General features: G+C 48.9%; 2 protein-coding genes across 2 annotated transcripts in view; one reads left to right on the top strand and one right to left on the bottom strand.

Moving 5' to 3' along the window:
- The window catches only part of LOC121829350 (uncharacterized), a 66,463-nt gene extending 53,087 nt beyond the window's left edge, over window positions 1-13,376 (bottom strand). The window contains exons 1-2 of the mRNA XM_076571590.1: window positions 13,324-13,376; window positions 12,958-13,163 (exon numbers count right to left, since the gene is read on the bottom strand). Of these exons, the coding sequence (XP_076427705.1) occupies window positions 12,958-13,163; window positions 13,324-13,376 (259 nt within the window). The remainder of the gene's footprint in view (window positions 1-12,957; window positions 13,164-13,323) is intronic.
- Window positions 13,377-13,664: 288 nt separating this feature from the next.
- On the top strand, window positions 13,665-17,124 carry Cbln1 (cerebellin 1 precursor). Its single transcript, XM_006971761.4, has 3 exons — window positions 13,665-13,960; window positions 14,126-14,245; window positions 15,537-17,124. The coding sequence occupies exons 1-3, from the start codon at window positions 13,697-13,699 to the stop codon at window positions 15,732-15,734; spliced, it is 582 nt and encodes a 193-aa protein (XP_006971823.1). The 5' UTR covers window positions 13,665-13,696; the 3' UTR covers window positions 15,735-17,124.
- The last annotated feature ends 1,782 nt before the right edge of the window (window positions 17,125-18,906 follow it).

Below are 18,906 nucleotides of genomic sequence, written 5' to 3' on the forward strand. Positions count from 1 at the left end.
TTGGAAAGAGAAGAGCAAGAATCCACCTGACTTAAGCAGAGAGGGAGAACGAGTGAGCCGAGGCTGAGAGTCCACTGCCCAGCAAGGATGCTCTGGATGCCAGAGCTACATCAACTGCATGCAGTGCAAGCATTTACAGGCAATGGGTCTCTAGTGGTCCGATGTTTAGGCCAACGATTCCTAGCTCATTCTTTTTGTCTAAGAAACCAAGATAGTCCAGAGACCTTCACTCTGCAGTTGGAAGAAAGGAGTTAAGCACAAATAGCCTTGGGAAAGTCACGAAAGCACATTCAAGCCAAAGTGTAAATGACTCACAGATCATTTTCTATTTTTATGGTGGGGAGGCGCTTTAGAACACAAGGTACTAATGAACTAAAGGGTCTGGAAAGCATGTGCTTAATGTACAGAGGTCAGAGAAGGGGGGAGTTAATGATGACCAAGACAAATCCTTTGTTTCCCACTTTGGCAGCCCTCGCTATTGTAGGCTAAAGTGGGACTGGGAACAAAGGCAGACCATGTATGGAGGCATCACACTTCATCCCTGCTGCAGTGGTGCATGGTGGAGAGAAGACACTGATCAAGGAGATCCATGGAGTACTCACTCCAAACCAGAGACAGAACTCTACCTAACACAGCATCTCCAGGCCATAAGGAAACAGTGGTGTTAGTGGTCGGGAAGAAGGACCTCTCCACGTAGAATGTCAAAACCAGATGGTCCCAGGGCACTGCTCACTAGCCTACAACTTTGGGTGGGCCTCGGGAAGCCTTAAGAGCTTAGTTTCGCCATTTGCAATAGAGATAATATAACCCATCCCTATGTGTATTGTGCAGTTGGCAGGAAGGCTTATGTGGGCACAGCTGGGCTTGTGTGTTGTGACTAGCCATGAACACAGCCTCCAGAGTCACAACACACTGGAATGTCTATTCAACACATCCCTTGGGATGCAAGGCAAACTATTTGTTCTTCATTTCCTTATCTGCAAAATGAGATAAATGTACTTAGTTCATAAGATTATTCCTACGATTAATTGAAATAATGCATGTAGAGAATTAAGCATGGTACTTATTGCATTAGCTACCGAAAACTGCAAGTTAAATATAGAGTATTGTGTGGGTATTCAGCACACCAAAGATAAACTCTGCTGGCTGCAGGAGTCTGGAGCCCTTCTAGATAGCTATAACCCAGTTTTATCAACTTAAACACGGTCACTTCACTATGCTCACACAGGGAGTACTCAACCTGATTAGGAACACTTGCTTAGTGAATGGTGAGTTGCCATGAGGCCTAACATTTAGTTCTAGCTCTCAGTTATTTGGTTCTAATGGCATCTGAATCACCAGATTCCAGATTTTGTTGGTTGGCAAACTTTCCTTTATATTCCATAAAGACGCTAAACTGGTGTGCTGGCTGCAGAAAACATGCATTTTTCAAGGTATATTAAAACCAAGAGTCACTACAGTTGTGTGTCTGTTGGTACAGAATTCACAGAAAAATCAACTTTGTATGGCAAAGAAGCACTGAGTGGGAGAAAAGCGATATTGTGGGTGTATTTTCAGATCACGTGCTTTAAGAATGCAAAGACACCTCTGTCGCTTTCTTCCCTCACACTCTCAGTTCACTAAGTAAGTGACCTGATCAAGGCAAATCAATAGGAACATAAGCCAGAAATTACACACAGACAGGAAAGTGAAGACACTAACTACTGTCTGAAAGTATCCTCATGGAACTTAAAGCATCTGCCCCTCAAGTGTGAGGACAGGGGTTCAGATCTCCAGAGCCCATGGAAGTGCCAGGTGGGCGTGCTGGCTCACCTGGAACTCCAGCTCCCAGAAGATGGAGATGGGCTCCCCAGAGCAAGCTGGCTAGTCAGACCAGCCATACTGGTGAGCTCCGGTTTTAAATGAGATTCTGCCTCAAGGAATAAGGTGTCAGACAATGATGGAAGAGTCCCATCATCAACCTTGGCCTCTACACACATGAACCTACGCACACACATGCAAACACTCATACATATATGCATACACACTATACACACACACATGAGGGCAAAGTACTCTCACTATGGTTGCTTCCTCGGACCTTTTTCCAGGCTAGGGTGCCTGCTAATACATAAAAACTGGACAGGTGCCTTTCTTTGCTTTGGTGGCAATGCTGCTTACCAAACCCAAGGCCTTCTGCATGCTAGGCCAGTGGGCTACTGCTGAGCTACATCTCTAGTCCTTACGTTCATGAGATAGGGTCTGTGTAGCATACGCTGGCCTCAAACTTGCCATCCTCCTGCCTCAGTCTTCCAAATTTTGGGACTGAAAGAGTAAGTCAACATTCCTGGCTCCAGATGCATTTTTAAAAACAAACCAAGGGATAATCAAAACATACTTAAAGCAATCTTGTAAGCATCTTGTGTATCACTCACTTCTATGTGTACAACGGTCACAGTACACTTTTTAAAACACCAACCTTGCATACTGCACAAGGGGAACTCATATTCTCGGAATGTCTTTAAGAAGATGAAGCTGGAATTTATAAAATAAAGCTCCTCTTGGGGAGGGGGGTATCTCAAGAATCGTCAAGTCCGTAACTTTGTCGCTGTGAAAGGATATTAACAGGCACAAAAGTAGTAGTGGTGGAGGAGGAGGGGCAATGGAGAGCTTTCCATTAAGCTATGGAAGAAACAGTAATGACTCTCAACAAAAGGGGACTTAAACATTGGGGAGGCTAAATCTATAAAATGGCAGGAAAAGAGAAACGATCCACAAACCTAAGAACTCGTCAACGCCTGATAACGCTTCAATTGGGAAGAGCGATGTGTGCGACGTACACTTTAAAACTCAGCTGCTCACTCTGCACATTGAGCTAGACAACGAAAGTTTCGGTTTAATCAAGTTACTTCTCATTTTGTTACCGACATACTTTACAAAAGGATATATTAGTAAATTATCAGATCCATCACTAGGCACTACCATTTAGCCTGGGATGAAGAAAGCAGACTTCCTCTGTGTGAAAACTGGAAGATTTTAAGTACTAAAAAGCAAAGGCCCCCTCATTACACTGCGCCAGATCAAAGCTTCTGGATTCTGTCTTCAGGAAGGACGAGATTAAAGCTGAGATATTAAAAGTAGAACAGGATTAGTAACACATCACCCAGCTACCAAAATGTCAGGTGGCAAAAGTGTCCCGTCACTGCTTTCAGTGTATTCCTCTGCCTTCCTTTTTTCTGTGCATCCCTCTAGCTGTGCGTGTACGAGTGCGTGCATGCATGCATGCATGCGTGCGTGCGTGCGTGCGTGTAGGCCAGAGGGTAACTGAACACTACAGTGCTGCCCCCCATTCATTTATTCATTTATCTATACAGGGCCTCTCACTAGCCTGGAACTTTCCAAGTATTGTAGGTTGCCTGGCCAGCAAGTCCTAGGGTCCCGACTGTCTGCACCTCCTCAACGTGTACCTCCAAGCCTGGTTGTTGTTGTTTTTTGTCTGCTTGCTTGTTTTTTAACCTGTGTTTTGGGAATGGAACTCAGCTCCTCATGCTGCAAGGTGAACACTTTGACTGCGGAGCTATCACCTCAGGCCCCCTTTGCCCACACACAATTTTTAAGAGTAGAAATATAACTGTTGTCATGTCACAGCTGTAGAAATGACTATAAGGTACAGGCAAGCCAATACTCTCTCTCTCTGGCAGTGATATATAATGGGACATTATATACCATTTAGGGACAAATGAAAAGAAAACAGGAATTTACGACCTTTAAGAATTTTCAAATTAAGCTAGGCATAGTAGCACACACCTTTAATCCCAGCATTCAGGAGGCAGAGGCAGGCGAATCTCTGTGAGTTCGAGGTCAGCCTGGTCTACAGAGTGAGCTCCAGGACAGTCAGGGGTACATAGGGAGACTCCCATCAAAAAACAACAAAAAAGAATTTCAAATGAAATGTCATTGCTTAGAAGGAAAAGGTTATCACATTAAGGGTAAGTCAGAGCCAGCCAGGACTTGAGCCTGAGGCAGGGCTCTTTCCCAAGGGACAGTGCTGCAGGAGAAAGTGATCAGACTTTAGAGGGAGGAAAGAGAAAATCATCCCACCTCTGCAAGCTGAAAGCCTTGTGCAAGTACTACATCAGCCACACCATCCTTACAGGCCCAGGCACTGGTATCAATAAGCACCTGAAGGCCTTACGTTGAGTGACTGTGCATCTGTCTGAGGAAGGAATGCTAGTTTTCAGTAGCCAGCACTCTGTAAAAGCAAGCAATTGTTTTGCCCGCTCTCAGATATACTACTCAATTCTGTCCAGGTCTATATGTACCCATATAGGCTTTGACAGGGTCTTCTCAAGGCATTCACAGTTCGTGAATAAGATGGCTTTCCCAGTGGCGTTAACCTGACGCTTTCCTTAAAACATGTAATCTTGAGTCCACCCCCCACCCCTAAAGTAATGCAACGGTTAGGGCAGTGCTCATGAAAAAGGTTATCCTAGTTTCTCAGACGTTAAACACCATCCACAAAAGAGAACTGCTTTGCAAAGAGATGTGTTTGTGCTGGGAAGAAAGGATTTCTACTTCTAAATATGGATGATTTATTGGTGAAAGCCAACAAGGGCCTGAGAGGCCCTTCCACGAGGACCCTCATGTGTGGTTTGGAAGGCTGAGAGAGATGGGGAAATGCCCGTATATTACCAGCAGACGTTATGCGAATTCTAAAACTATTAAAAGGAGACCCTCTCCCTTAGGCATCTAAGGAGACAGTATTAAACATCCTTTTGCTGAGGTTTAGGGGTAGATAGACACAGAATTACAAAAGGTTAAAGGACGCAATCCTAACCGAGGATACTAAGGATCCGTGTGTTCACACCTATCCTGCCAGTGTTCTTCTAGAAACCACTGACAGAAATACTGTAAGTCCTTTAGTGCATCTTGTTACCATGATTAATATCAAGTAGACTTCATGGGCAATCATTTGGAAATTGTCTCAGGAACACAGGGCAATTTGATATAATTGAAACAATTCTGTGGGCAATGCCACATCATGAAGAGTTGCAAATAGTCCTCATCTCCTTGGACAGTAGCAAACCTGTGTTCATTTAGAATGAGTGAGACTAACCAAACTGATTTAGGCTTCCCTATTTATCTTCTAGCAAAAAAAAAAAATGTAGTTCCATCTAGCAACAAAAGGGAAAAACTAAATTTGCAGTAGGGCCAGTTCTTGGGACTACCAAACCTCATCTGTTTTTTAGCTCCATCCTTTAGGTCTGAAATGAATCTCCCTGAAGCAGTGTCAGACTCTGTGCCAAGTGACTAGGATATAAACATCCTTTTGGTTGCTCAGCAAGACATATGCTCTAAAGAAAACTGGGCTCAAAACAGGCACGTGGGTTTCTATAGAATTAGGGCGAACCCGCCACAGGGCTCCATTTTGTGAGCCTTGTCTGAGCTCTTTGTCGCCACCATGATGACGGCAATCCACTGTTTCCGTGATCCCTTACACTAATTAACTGCTATAAATTTGGTTTGGATGCCCAGAGACTTCACTTAGCTTCTGGGCAATGCTGAGGATGCACCCTAATATTCTAGACTCACCTTTTACAAGGCGTACTCAGCATTGTGGGCAATTTCCATGGGAGATTATTCTATTTAAAGAACCACTCTTCCAGCATAATACAAAAAAGCCATTTATGAAGATACAGGAGACACGGCAAGCTCTATGTTTACACAAGCATAATGTCAACGCCTCCCTTCCACATCATGGAGGGGACAAGGCCAGGAGAGTCCATCTACAAGAAGGAAGAACAATACCATGAAGTGGCCACGGCAATGGGACAGGAAAGACCACACACTTAATAAGCATGAGGTCTCATATGGATGCTGAGAGGTCAGACAGGCAAGGTGTGGTTCCCTGACTGAATGTAATCAGGGATTGGGGAAGGCTGATCCAGAGCAGCAGTCTCCATACATTCTGTTTCTGACCTTAAAGGCGGGTACCACATTCCCTTCTTAATCGAATTTATCAAAATTCACTTTCCATAGATAAAAGCCCAGGAAACCACTCTAAAATGGCAGAATGTATAAATGCAACATCACAACTACCTTCATCTTTAATTTGCAGGCAGCCAGACCCACAATCCTTGAAATCACTTAAACTTAAAAATAGAAATGACAACATAAAATTTATAATGCTGATTTTCCAATTAAATCTTCAGTTAGAAATGGCAAAAAAAAAAAATTAAATGTCATCTACAAAACAACCAAATCTTGGCTTGTAAAGTATCTCTTAAAGGATGCTTTAACTGAAAAAATAATATAGCTGTCATAATTGTGTAGCAGCCTAGATTAGGTGGTCAGTCTGATGTGCAGGATGCAGAACAAGTCAGTCACTCTTTGTGCCAGGGAGAACACTTACAAGGAGAAAACATGACTGCTACAAAATCAGATACTTCCTAATACTCTGGGCTTGTTTACTAACAAATGTCCAGTCCCCACAGTAAATAATATGTCATGTGGAGGGTAGTCAATACACATTGGTTGAATAAACACAGAAAAAGAGGACTGAGAATGTTTGTGAAGCTGCCAGTTATGTACACATTGTTACTAAGTACACAGGTAGTCTTTGCTTTCAATTTGAAGGTCAAAGACTTTCTATTCACACTAAAGAAAGACCCTGTCTGCCTTCCAAGGCAGAGAAGGAAAGCTGGCCAAGAGCGATTTCCACCCATTGGGCTTCAGGAGGTATGCTGCAACACAGGACAGTGGAGATGAACTTGGGGTCCTTGGGGGTGGGGACAGCTCTTAGCTATGGCGAAGTGTGGACTCTCTCAATCCATCTTCACAGTCAACCTCTTAGGTAAATACTTGCTACTCGTTGCCGAGAGGTGACAGCTGATCAAATGCCAGCCTAGTGGGCACAGGAAAGAGACTTTGCTCTTTCTCACAACCTGCTTCTGGAATCACTACAGAGAAGCCACTGTGCAGTGCCCTCTGAGGACACGTACTCCAGAGCCATCTGGAAAATGCAGGCAGATGACCCAATAAGAATTAAGGTTCAGGCACTCACTCAAAAATTTTGGTTTTGCCTAAAAAGACTATAGAAACCTTATCTCAATACAACCCTAACATCTTGATAATGCTGATGCACTACATATTGGCACCAACTTCATAGTAATTGGGTAGGTTAGAAAAACATTCAGGAAATATTTTAATGTGGCATGAAAATGAGATAAATTGTGATACATCCATACTTATTTACAGTCATTACAGACAATATTAGGAGTTCAGACAGCTTGTTTTAGTCTGTGAGCGCTGACTGAGTTGTGTTTTCACTGAATCTGTTCTAGCTTTCGTGGCTGTGTTCAGATAGCTCATTTGTCAAAGGTTGCTTTCTAATGGCTTTGTGGTTTTGGTTTTGGTGAAAACCTCAAGCAAGGTAAGGAATAGTTATAAAATGCACAGTTAAGTTAAATGGCTGGTGAAAAGGATTCCATCATAAGTATCTAAATATTGAAATATATTTTATTGTGGCTTGCTTCCAATCTGTTACTTTAAAATATAAATCATCACCTATTTTGTGTAATAACAATAAAATCCTTATTTGTTTAAAGTAGGCATAGATAAAAGTTTACAAGCTTAAAAACTGAACAGCAAGAATTGTCATGCTTTTTCAACAATGAAGATATTCTGGCAAGGTCTTCATAATTCAGATAATTGAGATAGCTTTATGACTTCCCAAGACATTAATGCCTGTTTGTGCTGTGGGGCACACAAGCTTTACTATGGGATTCAGCATTCGCCAATTTCAGATTTATTTTTTAAAATTTTTTCACTTTAATATTTTTAAAAACTGTATAAGCTTAATTTGCTAATTCAAAGTATATAGTTTTGGTAATGTCATGCAGCTAATCTAAATTTGTAGTAAGTCAGCATTTAATTCATAGCCATTTTTCTATAATTAGACAACTAATGGTCCTACAAAAGAATAAAGTATGTTAGATGTATTGGTTCTCAGACACAAGATGTTCATACTGATGCAGGTCTGTGGGATCATAGGAGAAAAGGAACTAAACTCACGTGAAATGGAGAGATTTCACCAAACAGGTGTTGGCAGGGTCAGAGCTCATTAGCAGATGCTGAGGACCCACAGACTGACAGACCTCCTGGTCTTGGACAGAAGATGGAAGAAGGTGTTCCCAGAGCACACTGGTGCTCTGAAGAGGAGACAGGGCCGCTGGGTAGGGGCTGATGACTGAAGGGAGACATCACAGCCAGGATCTTCCAGGGTCGTCCCCCACCCTCATCCCCTGGCTCCACTAGGAAGAGGGCAGGCAGGTACCCCAGCTTCTTCTTAGGGGGCAGGCAGGTACCCCAGCTTCTTCTCCAATCTCTTGTGGTATCTTTCATGAGCCAGAACCAACTGACAGTTGTAAGAGGGCAGCTGCCACAGCAAGAGTAGGGCAAGGAAGGAAGGGTGGCTCAGTGGAGGCACACAGGGAGAGTGATGTCATATGCATCTGTCGCTGAGGGCTGACCTGGAAGGACCAAGCATGTGCCTCTGATTTAATTTGCAGTAAGTCTGCTAGAAAATACCATCTGGAAATGCTCTTCTTTGAAAGGAACTTTTAAAAAATACAGTCTCTGTTTTCATGTTTCTGCATTCTCCATCATTAAAGATCTATTCAATTTTTTCCAGGTTCAAAGATCTCTGGTTAGCAGCCTTCTCAAAGGCTCATCCAAGAGCTCTCTGAGCTATGGGGAATCTTCCTATAACTGTAAATGAACATACAGTGCAGGGGTTTACCAGAGGCCCTCCTAAAACTGGAGATAACTTCCAAAATGGCGATCCAGTCACCCACAATGACAATACCAAACAGCTCCTCACTCATTAAATGTGAAGTATACACCCAAATCATTTGAAGTGCTCTCGTTTACTAATTTCATGTGTGCAGTGTGTGTGTGTGTGTGTGTGTGTGTGTGTAGGTTTCACCTTACCTTCTGATTACAGGATAAAGATAAATAAGGAAAAGTCAAAGCCACCATTTTCAAGAAGCCTGCTTAGCAGAGCTGGAGGCCAAGGTGAGGAACGGTTCACACCGCGGGCTGCTGTGCGGCACAGAGCCTGATTTCGCTGGCACTCCACGAATGTCTCCTGAACTGGCTAAACCTCGTCTGTCTCCATAATCAACTGTCGAAAACAGCACAAAAATTACTTCTTGGGAAAAAATCCAACTAGTGTTTGAAGTTGCATATACATACATACATACATACATACATATATACATACATACATACATACATACATACATACACACATACATATATACATACATTCATACACACACACAAATATATATTTTTTTGAGAGCAGGTCTGCAGGATCACATTATGTTTTTTTCCTTGGACCTTAAAGGAAATCTCATCTATTTGAAGAAAATCTTCACATGAAACTCCCACCTGCATGTGCTACAGCATACTCAAGGCATCATTCTGAAAACTGTGCTGTATCTTTTAACTAGGAAAACAGCCTTTCTTTTTGAACATGGTAAGAAAATGTAGAACCTGGTATAAGAGCCAAGAGCAATTTATATGTATTTTTAAATAAAAAAATTAAAAAACAGAATGTTAAAAACCTAGTCTTCACTAAACAAAAGGCTTAGTTTTATTAAAAGTGTTCAATTACAAAGTTAATTTTGAAGCAAACCTTTAGGACTGGAAAGCAACAATGTTACATCTACCATGGGAAGACAGGTTTTGGTGAAAGCTGAAAGACTACTTCATACTTGGAATAACATGATCAGACCCATAGTTTGTAGGATATCTGTCTCCCAGGCACTGATGTGAAATGGCCTTTGATATCCTAAATGTAACTCTTCAGAATCAGGCGGTCCTTCCCTTTTACTTTAAGAAAAAAATGAACCAAATCCCAGGGATCAGCACTGACTGCACCTCTGAACCAAGACTACAGAGAGGAAATCCTATTTGGTGTGGAGAATCCATTTTGATTTAACACAAGAACCAGTTCTGTGAGAAAAGACTGCCTTTCCTGGATGCGCCCTCTCATCTGCAGGCTGTTTTCCCTGGGGTGAAAGCAGGGGAACAGGGCTGCCAGAGCATGATGCCTGTGGATGCTGCTGCTGGCTGCTGCATTGACTTCCTTCTCAAAGCTCAGCACACAGCAAGAGGAAACTGCCTTGGAGTTCACCACAATGCAAGGTCGGAGTAAAGGATAACTAGAGCAGTTCAAATTCATCATGGGTAATCTGTAGTTCTCTAAATCTTTCTACCATTAATTTACAAGCCTCATGGAAGCAGTTTTTAATACTTCATACCAGAAGGCCGAAACAAGTTAAACCTCACAGCTGAACATTTCAGAAACAACCAATTCTTTTTATTATTCCAACTCAAATTTTCATTTGTTCACATCATTTGATGAATGCTAAGGAATTTTAGGAATATATCTTCTGGACACGAAAAAAATGAAAAGATAAAAATTAATTCCAACAGAGTTTTGAAAAAAATTGAAAGTTACAATCAATTATTGATATTTATTTGGTTCTACCGTATGAGCTGCACTTTGGCTTTAAGGTTAAGCCTCAGAAAGCATCATGAATAACTGCCCCGTGTAAGAAAGGTTCTGCAAGTATTGACAAGAGGGGGCTATTTCTTACTAGGACTAAGGTTTAACCTCGTAAAGGTTTATATCATATAAAAACAACCTGTCCGAATATGCAACCAAAGCCTGAAAAGAGGGCCTAGTATCCAATTGTGCTGTACCTTAAAGGGCAAGACAACCCTAGGCATTTGCCATTGACCAAGTAAAAATTTCAAGCCAGTCTGAACTGGTGCTCTCACCTGCCCCTAAAACAGCAAGTCTCAACTTGTGAGTCGAGACCCCTTCAGGGATCCAAGGACACTTTCACAGGGGTCGCGGACCAGATATCCACGTTATGATTCATAACAGTAGCAAAATTACAGCTATGAAGTAGCAATGAAATAATTTTATGGATGGTGGTCACAACAACATGAGGAACTGTATTAAAGGGTCGCAGCGCTGGGAAGATTGGAAGCCACCACTCTAGAAGGATCCTGCCTCTAAAAACATGAGAAGCCTAAAAGAGTGACCGAGTCGGACATTTCTAATGACTTCTCATTGGCATGGCATTCTTTAGTCATCACAACTCGGGACAGCATATACTTAAAACTTTACATTAACATTCATTTATTTTTCATGCAGTACCCAGGAAAGGGACGAGGGAACTAGGAGCATGATGGATTTGAAATAAATCTCACATGGAGAGATGTGGAGGTCACAGGCCTTCACAGAGACTCGTCGAATGAAGAGGGGAAGGCCCGAAGTGAGTCACTGATTTGGGAACGGTACACCACCAGGCTCTTGCAAGTGACCCAGGCTAGAGATCATGAACCAAAGTGCGGCCTTATAACAATGACTCAAACAGGCCACAGGGATGGAAACAGGTCACATGTAGGAGGTTCTCCCACTGTTCACTGGGACAGGAAAAGAAGCGTTGAGTTTTGAAGGCAAGGAAGAAAATGGAGGATGGGTCAATTAAACTTGTCTGCAGAATATACATGCAAAGAAGGCCTGCAGGCCTTGAGAAGCACAGGTGTGGATCAGAGAGCGATGATATGTCAATAGAAGAGGAATCTTTGACATCAGGTTGTCATCCAGCAGTGGGCACTGCTCACTAACGCCTCCTCCGAGGGCTGGATGCACAGGCTAGCTGAGGACAATCTTCCCTGTTTGTGTGCTCCACGAAAACAGAATTCTGACCCCCATGTCTTGCTCTTGGTCGCACCTGAATGGGCATCGCTCAGCAGGCGCTAGGAGACGTTCCAGTGGCCAACAATGTCACTAGTGGGCAGGACACTGCAGGCTAGGTTACTGCTCCCACGGGTGTTTTCCAGACACCTTTCAGGGTTAGAGCCGACGCTTCATTATCCAGCTCTCACCTCTTATTTCATGCCAGAGCATGAGAACATTAGGCATACCCACAGCTGGCAATGCCTTCTGGGGACTTCTCAAAATATAGGAGCTGGAAAAAGTATCCCGTTTTAAAGTGAAACTGCTGCTTGTTCGTCCACCCCTTTCCTCTTGCTCACTTACAGGCAGGATTCAGAACAGAGGCGGAGGTCTGCTATTGGGTTTCCTCCGGTAATTCTTTAAGTTGCTACTAAGGGGAAAAAAAAAATCTCCGAAAGGAGGCTGGGGAAAAGGCTAGGTGTGGCTGTTCCGGATTTCCGAGGCCAACACGGGGAAAAGCTGCCTTGGTACCAACAGCCCACGGCCAGCATCGGCCAGCATCGCCGCACTCAACGAGGTTCCCGCGGCGGGTGGCCGCTGGAATGCTCCTGCCGCGCACAAGTACCAGCCCTGCCCGCTTCAGTCTGGATGCCACGCAAGGTCCGCGGCCCTCCGGCCTCGGCCTCCCTGTCTGCTGCGGTCCTGCCTCGAGGCTCGGGACCGGCCCGCCTCCGCAGCTCCTTTCCTCACACCAAGTGAGGATGTATTTTCATTTTGCTTTCGAATACGTGTGTGGTTTAAATCTACGGGGCAGGGGACAGGTGCACAAGGCACGCCGGAAAGGCGCACAAGCTCATATGGGCGCGGACGCAAAACATGTTCCAAGAAGCAAGGAGGACACTACTGGCTCTTGCTTCGCACGCGGCGTCCGGGCGCGAGGCCCACCTTGTCTCGTCCGCACACCTGCCCTCGAGCGAACGAGTCCACGCGTGACCCCGGGACGCTCGGATGTCCAGCCCGCGCCACGGGCGCCCCCCGGGCCGCCACGCAGGCCCCGCCCCGCACGTACGTGCCCTTAACCAGCCCGCGGCGGCTGCCGCTGCCCCGTGCGCCCGCGCCCACGGGGGGGCGCTCCTGCCCGCCCCCCGCACCCACGCGGCGCCTCTTGGCCGGTGCGATCTTGCACTCGCGACCCGCCGCCGCGCGCCGCCTCCTACCTGAGAGCCCGCGAACAGGGCGCGCGAGGAGGTCGAGGCGGCTGCGGGCAACGCGGCCAGGGAGAAGGCTCGGGGCGAGCGGCGGCGGTGGACGGCCCGGGAGCGCGCGCGCGCTCCCTCCCTCGTTCCCTCCACCGACTCCCGGCCGGAGCCCAGCCCCGCTGCCGCGCGCCGCCCGCCTCGCCGCGCCTAATAACAACGGCGCCCTGGGTCAGGTGGCCGCGCGCGGACAGGGCAGCCATTGGCTCGGCGGGGAGCGCGGTGCGTCGCGATTGGCTGGGGGGCGGGGCCCCGACGGAGGCGGGGCGGGGCCGCTCAGGGAGGCTGGCTGGGAGGGGCGGGGGCGGGGCCAGGCTTGGTCCGCGCCTTTGTGCCCGGCGCGCGCTCTCTGCCCGCTCCGGCTGCAGCGCCCGCTGCATCAATAATTCAGAGCGGCGGCGGCGGCGGCAGCGGCGAGTGCGGACAGGAGGCGGCGGCAACAGCGGGGACCAGGCAGCAGAGGCTATGCATCCAAGTGCGGCTGGGCGGCCGCGGCACCCCTGAGGCCCGGGCGGGGCTCCGGGTGCACCGCGCGAGGGGACGTTTGTCCTGGAGTCCGAGGGAGAGGCGTAGCGGCCCGGGAGGCGTCGGAGGAGCTGTACACAGAGCTGAGGAGGGGGCTTCGGAGCAGGGCTGGGGAGGGGGGCGGCTGGCGTTGGCAGCCCCCGGGGTGGGGGGCGGGGTGGGCGCCGGCGGCGCGATGCTGGGCGTCGTGGAGCTGCTGCTGTTGGGGGCTGTGTGGCTGGCAGGCCCAGCCCGCGGGCAAAATGAGACAGAGCCCATCGTGCTGGAGGGCAAGTGTCTGGTGGTGTGTGACTCCAACCCCACGTCTGACCCTACGGGCACTGCTCTGGGCATCTCCGTGCGCTCGGGCAGCGCCAAGGTGGCTTTCTCTGCCATCAGGAGCACCAACCATGAGCCGTCCGAGATGAGTAATCGCACCATGATCATCTACTTCGACCAGGTGAGTTCCCCGTTCTCTGGCAGCATCCAGAACGGATTAGTGAGGGGGTGACAGGGAGAGCGTGGAAATCAGATGGGGTATCTTCTCCAAGGGCTCTGCGGAGGCGCGAGGACCACGCTGGGACGGGCTCCGGTCTATCCCCTTTCGTTCCTGTCTCCCCTGTAGGTACTAGTGAACATCGGGAACAACTTTGACTCAGAACGGAGCACTTTCATCGCCCCGCGCAAAGGGATCTACAGTTTTAACTTCCACGTGGTGAAAGTCTACAACAGACAGACCATCCAGGTCAGCTGCCACCTGGGGGCCAGGCTCTCAGTAGGGGGTTGCTGGCCGTAGGGGTCTGTCGAAGGCTTTGTGGAAGCGGGAGGCAGGAATCAGCGGCACACGCCCGGGCTGCTCCGTGTGCCCGGGCTGCTCCGGGGACGGATAGCAGGGCCTCCTGGTTCTTTGGTATGCATCACTCCTTAAGCTGTCCCGGGCTTCTGAGACTCAATTACATCTCCAGAGACAGTTTTCTGGCCTTCGCTTTCTGGGCCCTTCTGTAAAGGTCCCTCGGTTTTCCTTAGTGACTCCGGGGACTTTCTGTAAGGGCTGTTAGCTCCACAGACAGCTACGGCTTCTGTAAAATCTCCTCCACGCCCGCTTTCTAGGCTCAACAATTCGCTGCTGCCCACAGCCTTTCTGGCGGCTTTTCCGCTTTTCTTCGGCCCTGTGAACAGAATCTCATTCTCTAACCCTACACCCGTCCTTTGCAGATTTGTTTTTAAACTTGAGTCTCTAAGGGTGGACAAAAGAAAAAGGTCGAGATGGGGATGGGAGGGCTAGTGCTACTTCCTCCTGGTCCAGCCGTGTCCGGGCCAGCACCCACCCGCTAGCCAGGTCCTCAGAGACGTCTAGGTGACGTTAGAGCTCCCGCAGAGGCAGAAAGCGCGACTGGGGGCAGGAAGCCTGGCCCTAGGCCGACGCTGCTACCGCAAGGGCACAACCAGGCTATGGCGGGTGCAGCAGGATCTGGGGCGAGAATTGAGCAGATGGCTTAGGGACGGAGCCCTAGTGCAGTTTGACATGTCTCGGAATCCCGGACAGCCACTACTGGCCGCTTCTAACCCGCTTGGCGCTGCGTCTTCTCTGTGCGCCCCCTGCCCCCGTGTCCTGGCTACAGACACCGGAGGAGGCCCGGGGTGCGGGTGTTTGCTTAGTAATTCAGGACGAGCGGGGTGAGCAGTGTTGCTCTGGGCGAGCTGGCGAGAGGCCAAAGGTCTCAGGACGCTACACCCACCTGCGGGTTTACCAAACTGCATTATACCCAGACGGGATTCGCTTGGCGCGCTCCTTTGAGAAACTGGAAGGAGCCCGACTGCCGCTCTGGAGAGGCAGACCCTTTCTCTACCTACATACGGTGTGGGTCCCTGTTAGAGCCTCCGCGGTGAGCAGATAAGCCCCGTTTCGCCCCGCACGCTCCATCAGTGCTCCCAGGCCCTTGCGGCAGCTAGCCAAGCACCTAGGTTGGCTCTCTCCCCCGCCGCTTGGGTACCCGCTTAGTGGCGCTTCTGATGCAGGCCTTTCTCTTTCTCAGGTGAGCCTCATGTTGAACGGGTGGCCGGTGATTTCAGCTTTCGCCGGTGACCAAGACGTGACCCGCGAGGCCGCCAGCAACGGCGTCCTCATCCAGATGGAGAAAGGCGACCGAGCATACCTCAAGCTGGAGCGGGGGAACTTGATGGGGGGCTGGAAGTACTCAACCTTTTCTGGATTCCTCGTGTTTCCCCTCTGACTGGCTCGTTACGGGAATGGAGGCAGGAGAAAGGCAGGAGGGGAGTGAGAAAGAGGCCGAAAATTACCGGGGCGAGGAAGCGGCGCCACCGGAAACTTCCTACGTGTTCCTAGCTACGACTGGGTACAAAGGTGCGCGCCGCCCGCGGTCCAGCTTCGTCCGCTCCCTTACTAAGAGAAGTAAATTTCGCTTAGCTCTGCACACTCTTATTTCCAAAAATAAACTCGCCTCCCCCAAGCCAGTCGCAGTAATCGAGGAAGAGACTGCCTTGTCATTGTTCCTTACCCACGTCCACGTCCCCAACAATTAACGAAGTAATGTGAAATGTTTCTCCCGACCCGACCTCCCCCCCCAACCCTGCCACTTACTGAAACTTAGTATGCCCTCCCCACCCCACCAGTTTGAAGAGGGGATCAGTTTGTTTTCTGTTTCTGTTTTTGAATGGGGCAGGTAGTTTTAACATAACAGGTTTTGCTCTTCAAACACCGTGCGAGTTAAGCTGTGGAGACTTGTCCTCAGCTGCTTGTCAGCGGAGGAAGGACTCGGCTTCGTGGTGACTGGTTTAACCATACATAAATATGTATCATTTGTACGCGAAGAACTCTTACGGGTGGACGCTGGCTGTATTCCGTATTTCTGTCCTGTTCGGAGTGATCGTGAAATCTAAGACTGCTTGGTGTTTGTTTTCTGATGCTTGTCAATGCCCTGTGTTCTGTGGCTCCACCAAACGCCAAGGAGGTTCTTCGGAACGCGTCCTCTCCCTCTGTAACATACGTGTGAATAGCCAAAATTTAATTTTGCTTTAATCCAATAAAGTCAAAGTGGGACTTTTATTTTTCTGAAACAGCTTTCTAAACTTCGCATTTTCCGGGTTGCGAGGTTGAGGGCTTGGGCTGCCCAAGACGGGCGGAGAAGCAGGAGACTTGGAAGATGCAACCAGGGAGGCCCCGGGCACAAGGGGAGTTCTGCGCTTCCTCCCGCAGCAGGCCGGTTCTGCCTTCCTGGTGCCCCCTGCTTTGAAGGAACGAGAGAAATCTGACCCAAATGCTGCAGGGCGTGACTGAGGGCCTGGAAGCATTGTTGTCCACCCTCAATTACAAATGCATCAGGAATTATCCCCAATTCTAGGACCCAAACCCGCCTGCCCTGTGTGACAGTGTCCTCGTGCCTACTGTCCCTGGATGTCTCCAGCTCTGTCGCTTCGCAGCTCCCGAAGCACCTTATATTTTGTACCAGCGCCTCTGAACCCGAGGTCCTCCCGCCAAACAACCCGGGCTCTCAGACCTGCGATTGCGCTCATTCGCAGGACTTTAAAAGGGTTCGTCCAGAAGTTTTGATTGTATCGAAACGTAATGTGAAAGCAAAATTGAAATAAACGACTTCGTTTTAAGCCTGGAGCGCTGAGCTTATGTTGGGCGCCGGTGACGCAACGCCAGAAGCGGGTGGAAGCAGAGGGCCCAGGACCGAGATCCGCGGCTCGGGTGGGCTTCCGTGGTTCTGGGCCCTCCTCGAGGGTTTTTCTTGGCCTGAGATTCAGATTCGAGTGTAAGTGGTTCTGGAAGGAAGGATGGGGGAAACGGGGTTAATTGCAGCGCGGCAGGCAAAATTTCTGGTATTTTTGCCTTCTGCTCCCACTGATCGCTTCAGAAACACCACCGGGCTGGGAACTTCCGTCCTGTTTCCCAACCACACAGTCTAAGGTGCCTCGGGCAGCAGCGCCCTTCACAGACCCAGGGGCCCAGGGGACTGTGGGGGACCACAGGGGCTTCCGAAGTGAGGCATAATCAAGTGCCGGTTTATTCCATCCCCACAGGTCTCCTCCCCGCTTCAGTCCCACCAGAAGGAAGAGGCGCCTTACAGGAATTCAGTGGAAAAGCGATTCTTTCCTTTCTTTCTTTTTAGTAAGAGCTTTGTCTTCAGGCTTCATGCTGGGAAGGACAGGTCAAGGACAATGGGAGTCTGCCAGGGAACTACCTTGACCAACCACTCAACTGTGCAGAGCCTACCCTCCGAAGTGGAGAGGCCAGCTCCACCGCTCCAGGCTTACATACAGGCTTTGGGGGTTAAGTGCCTGCCACACCTGCAAGCTGCTTCCAGAACACCTTGGAGCTCAGGGAGCTTCCAGAATGCTGTCCATTCCTCTTCCTGAGGACAGAACCATCCCAGGTCTAGTGGCCAGGGCTCTGATGCCGGGGAACCACCAGGCTGAGTTCCACCTGGGTAACATGGGCAAGTCTCTCTGCCCTCAGGGTGCCCTTCTGCATAAAGGCAGGGAGGAGCCTAAACATCTCCAGAGTCCCTCCTTCTCTGAGGACCCAACCATTCTCTGGTCTAGAACCAGGGGCCCGCAGGTTCCGTTGCCTCAGTGAGTGGCTGGCTGGCACTACACTAACTGGGAAGAGGGCAGGAGGCTGTGGGTCCCCACGGGGGCCCAGATCAGAGTCTCAGCAAGTGAAGGCAGAGCCAGTGGACCCGGGGGAAGAAGAGGAAAAGTGCTCTCTGATTCTGCTCCAGCTCTACCTGGCCCCTGGTAGGATCCGGTCCATGCTCCTGAGGTTGGCATTGAAACCCCTTAACATCTGGTTCCACATCTCTTCCTTCACATGTGCCCTTTGACTGTCCATCTCCCATGCCTCTCTCTGTGTACCTACACATGCTACCCCAGCCTTGAAGTTGAAGCTACTCTTTCTTTCCTTTGTTTTTCAAAATCCCATTCCACAGAGCACCTAAGTTCCGCTAAATGGCTGCCTTTTCTTGGGAGCTGCCCTAATCCACAGAGCACGTGATGCTCTCCCTAGGAGGCTTTCTGCCCACTTGCTCCTTGCCCTCCAGGGAGGGCCCCGTGTGGTGCTGGCAGGGAAGGAGCCACTTGGGGCTGGGCTTGTCTCCCTGTTGCTTTGAGTTTCACATGGAACGGCCACCCACATTGCCTGAGCAGGGTGGTGGACATCTACCGCACGCTCCCGGCATGTGACAATTGGGCATCTTCTCCTCTGGGGTGAAGATGGAGGCTGAGTATTCCTTTGATCCGAGACAGGTGAGCCAACCTATGCATGAAAATTGGGCCCTAGATGGGGTCATGAGAGACTCCAAGTGGCAGACTGGAGGTAGATGGAGAAGAAAGGCCCGGAGAGCCGCAGTTTCCTGGGGACTTCCTTCCTGTCCCATTCAG

The sequence above is a fragment of the Peromyscus maniculatus genome, chromosome 5, assembly GCF_049852395.1.
Source record: "Peromyscus maniculatus bairdii isolate BWxNUB_F1_BW_parent chromosome 5, HU_Pman_BW_mat_3.1, whole genome shotgun sequence".
Taxonomy (NCBI): Eukaryota; Metazoa; Chordata; class Mammalia; order Rodentia; family Cricetidae; genus Peromyscus; species Peromyscus maniculatus.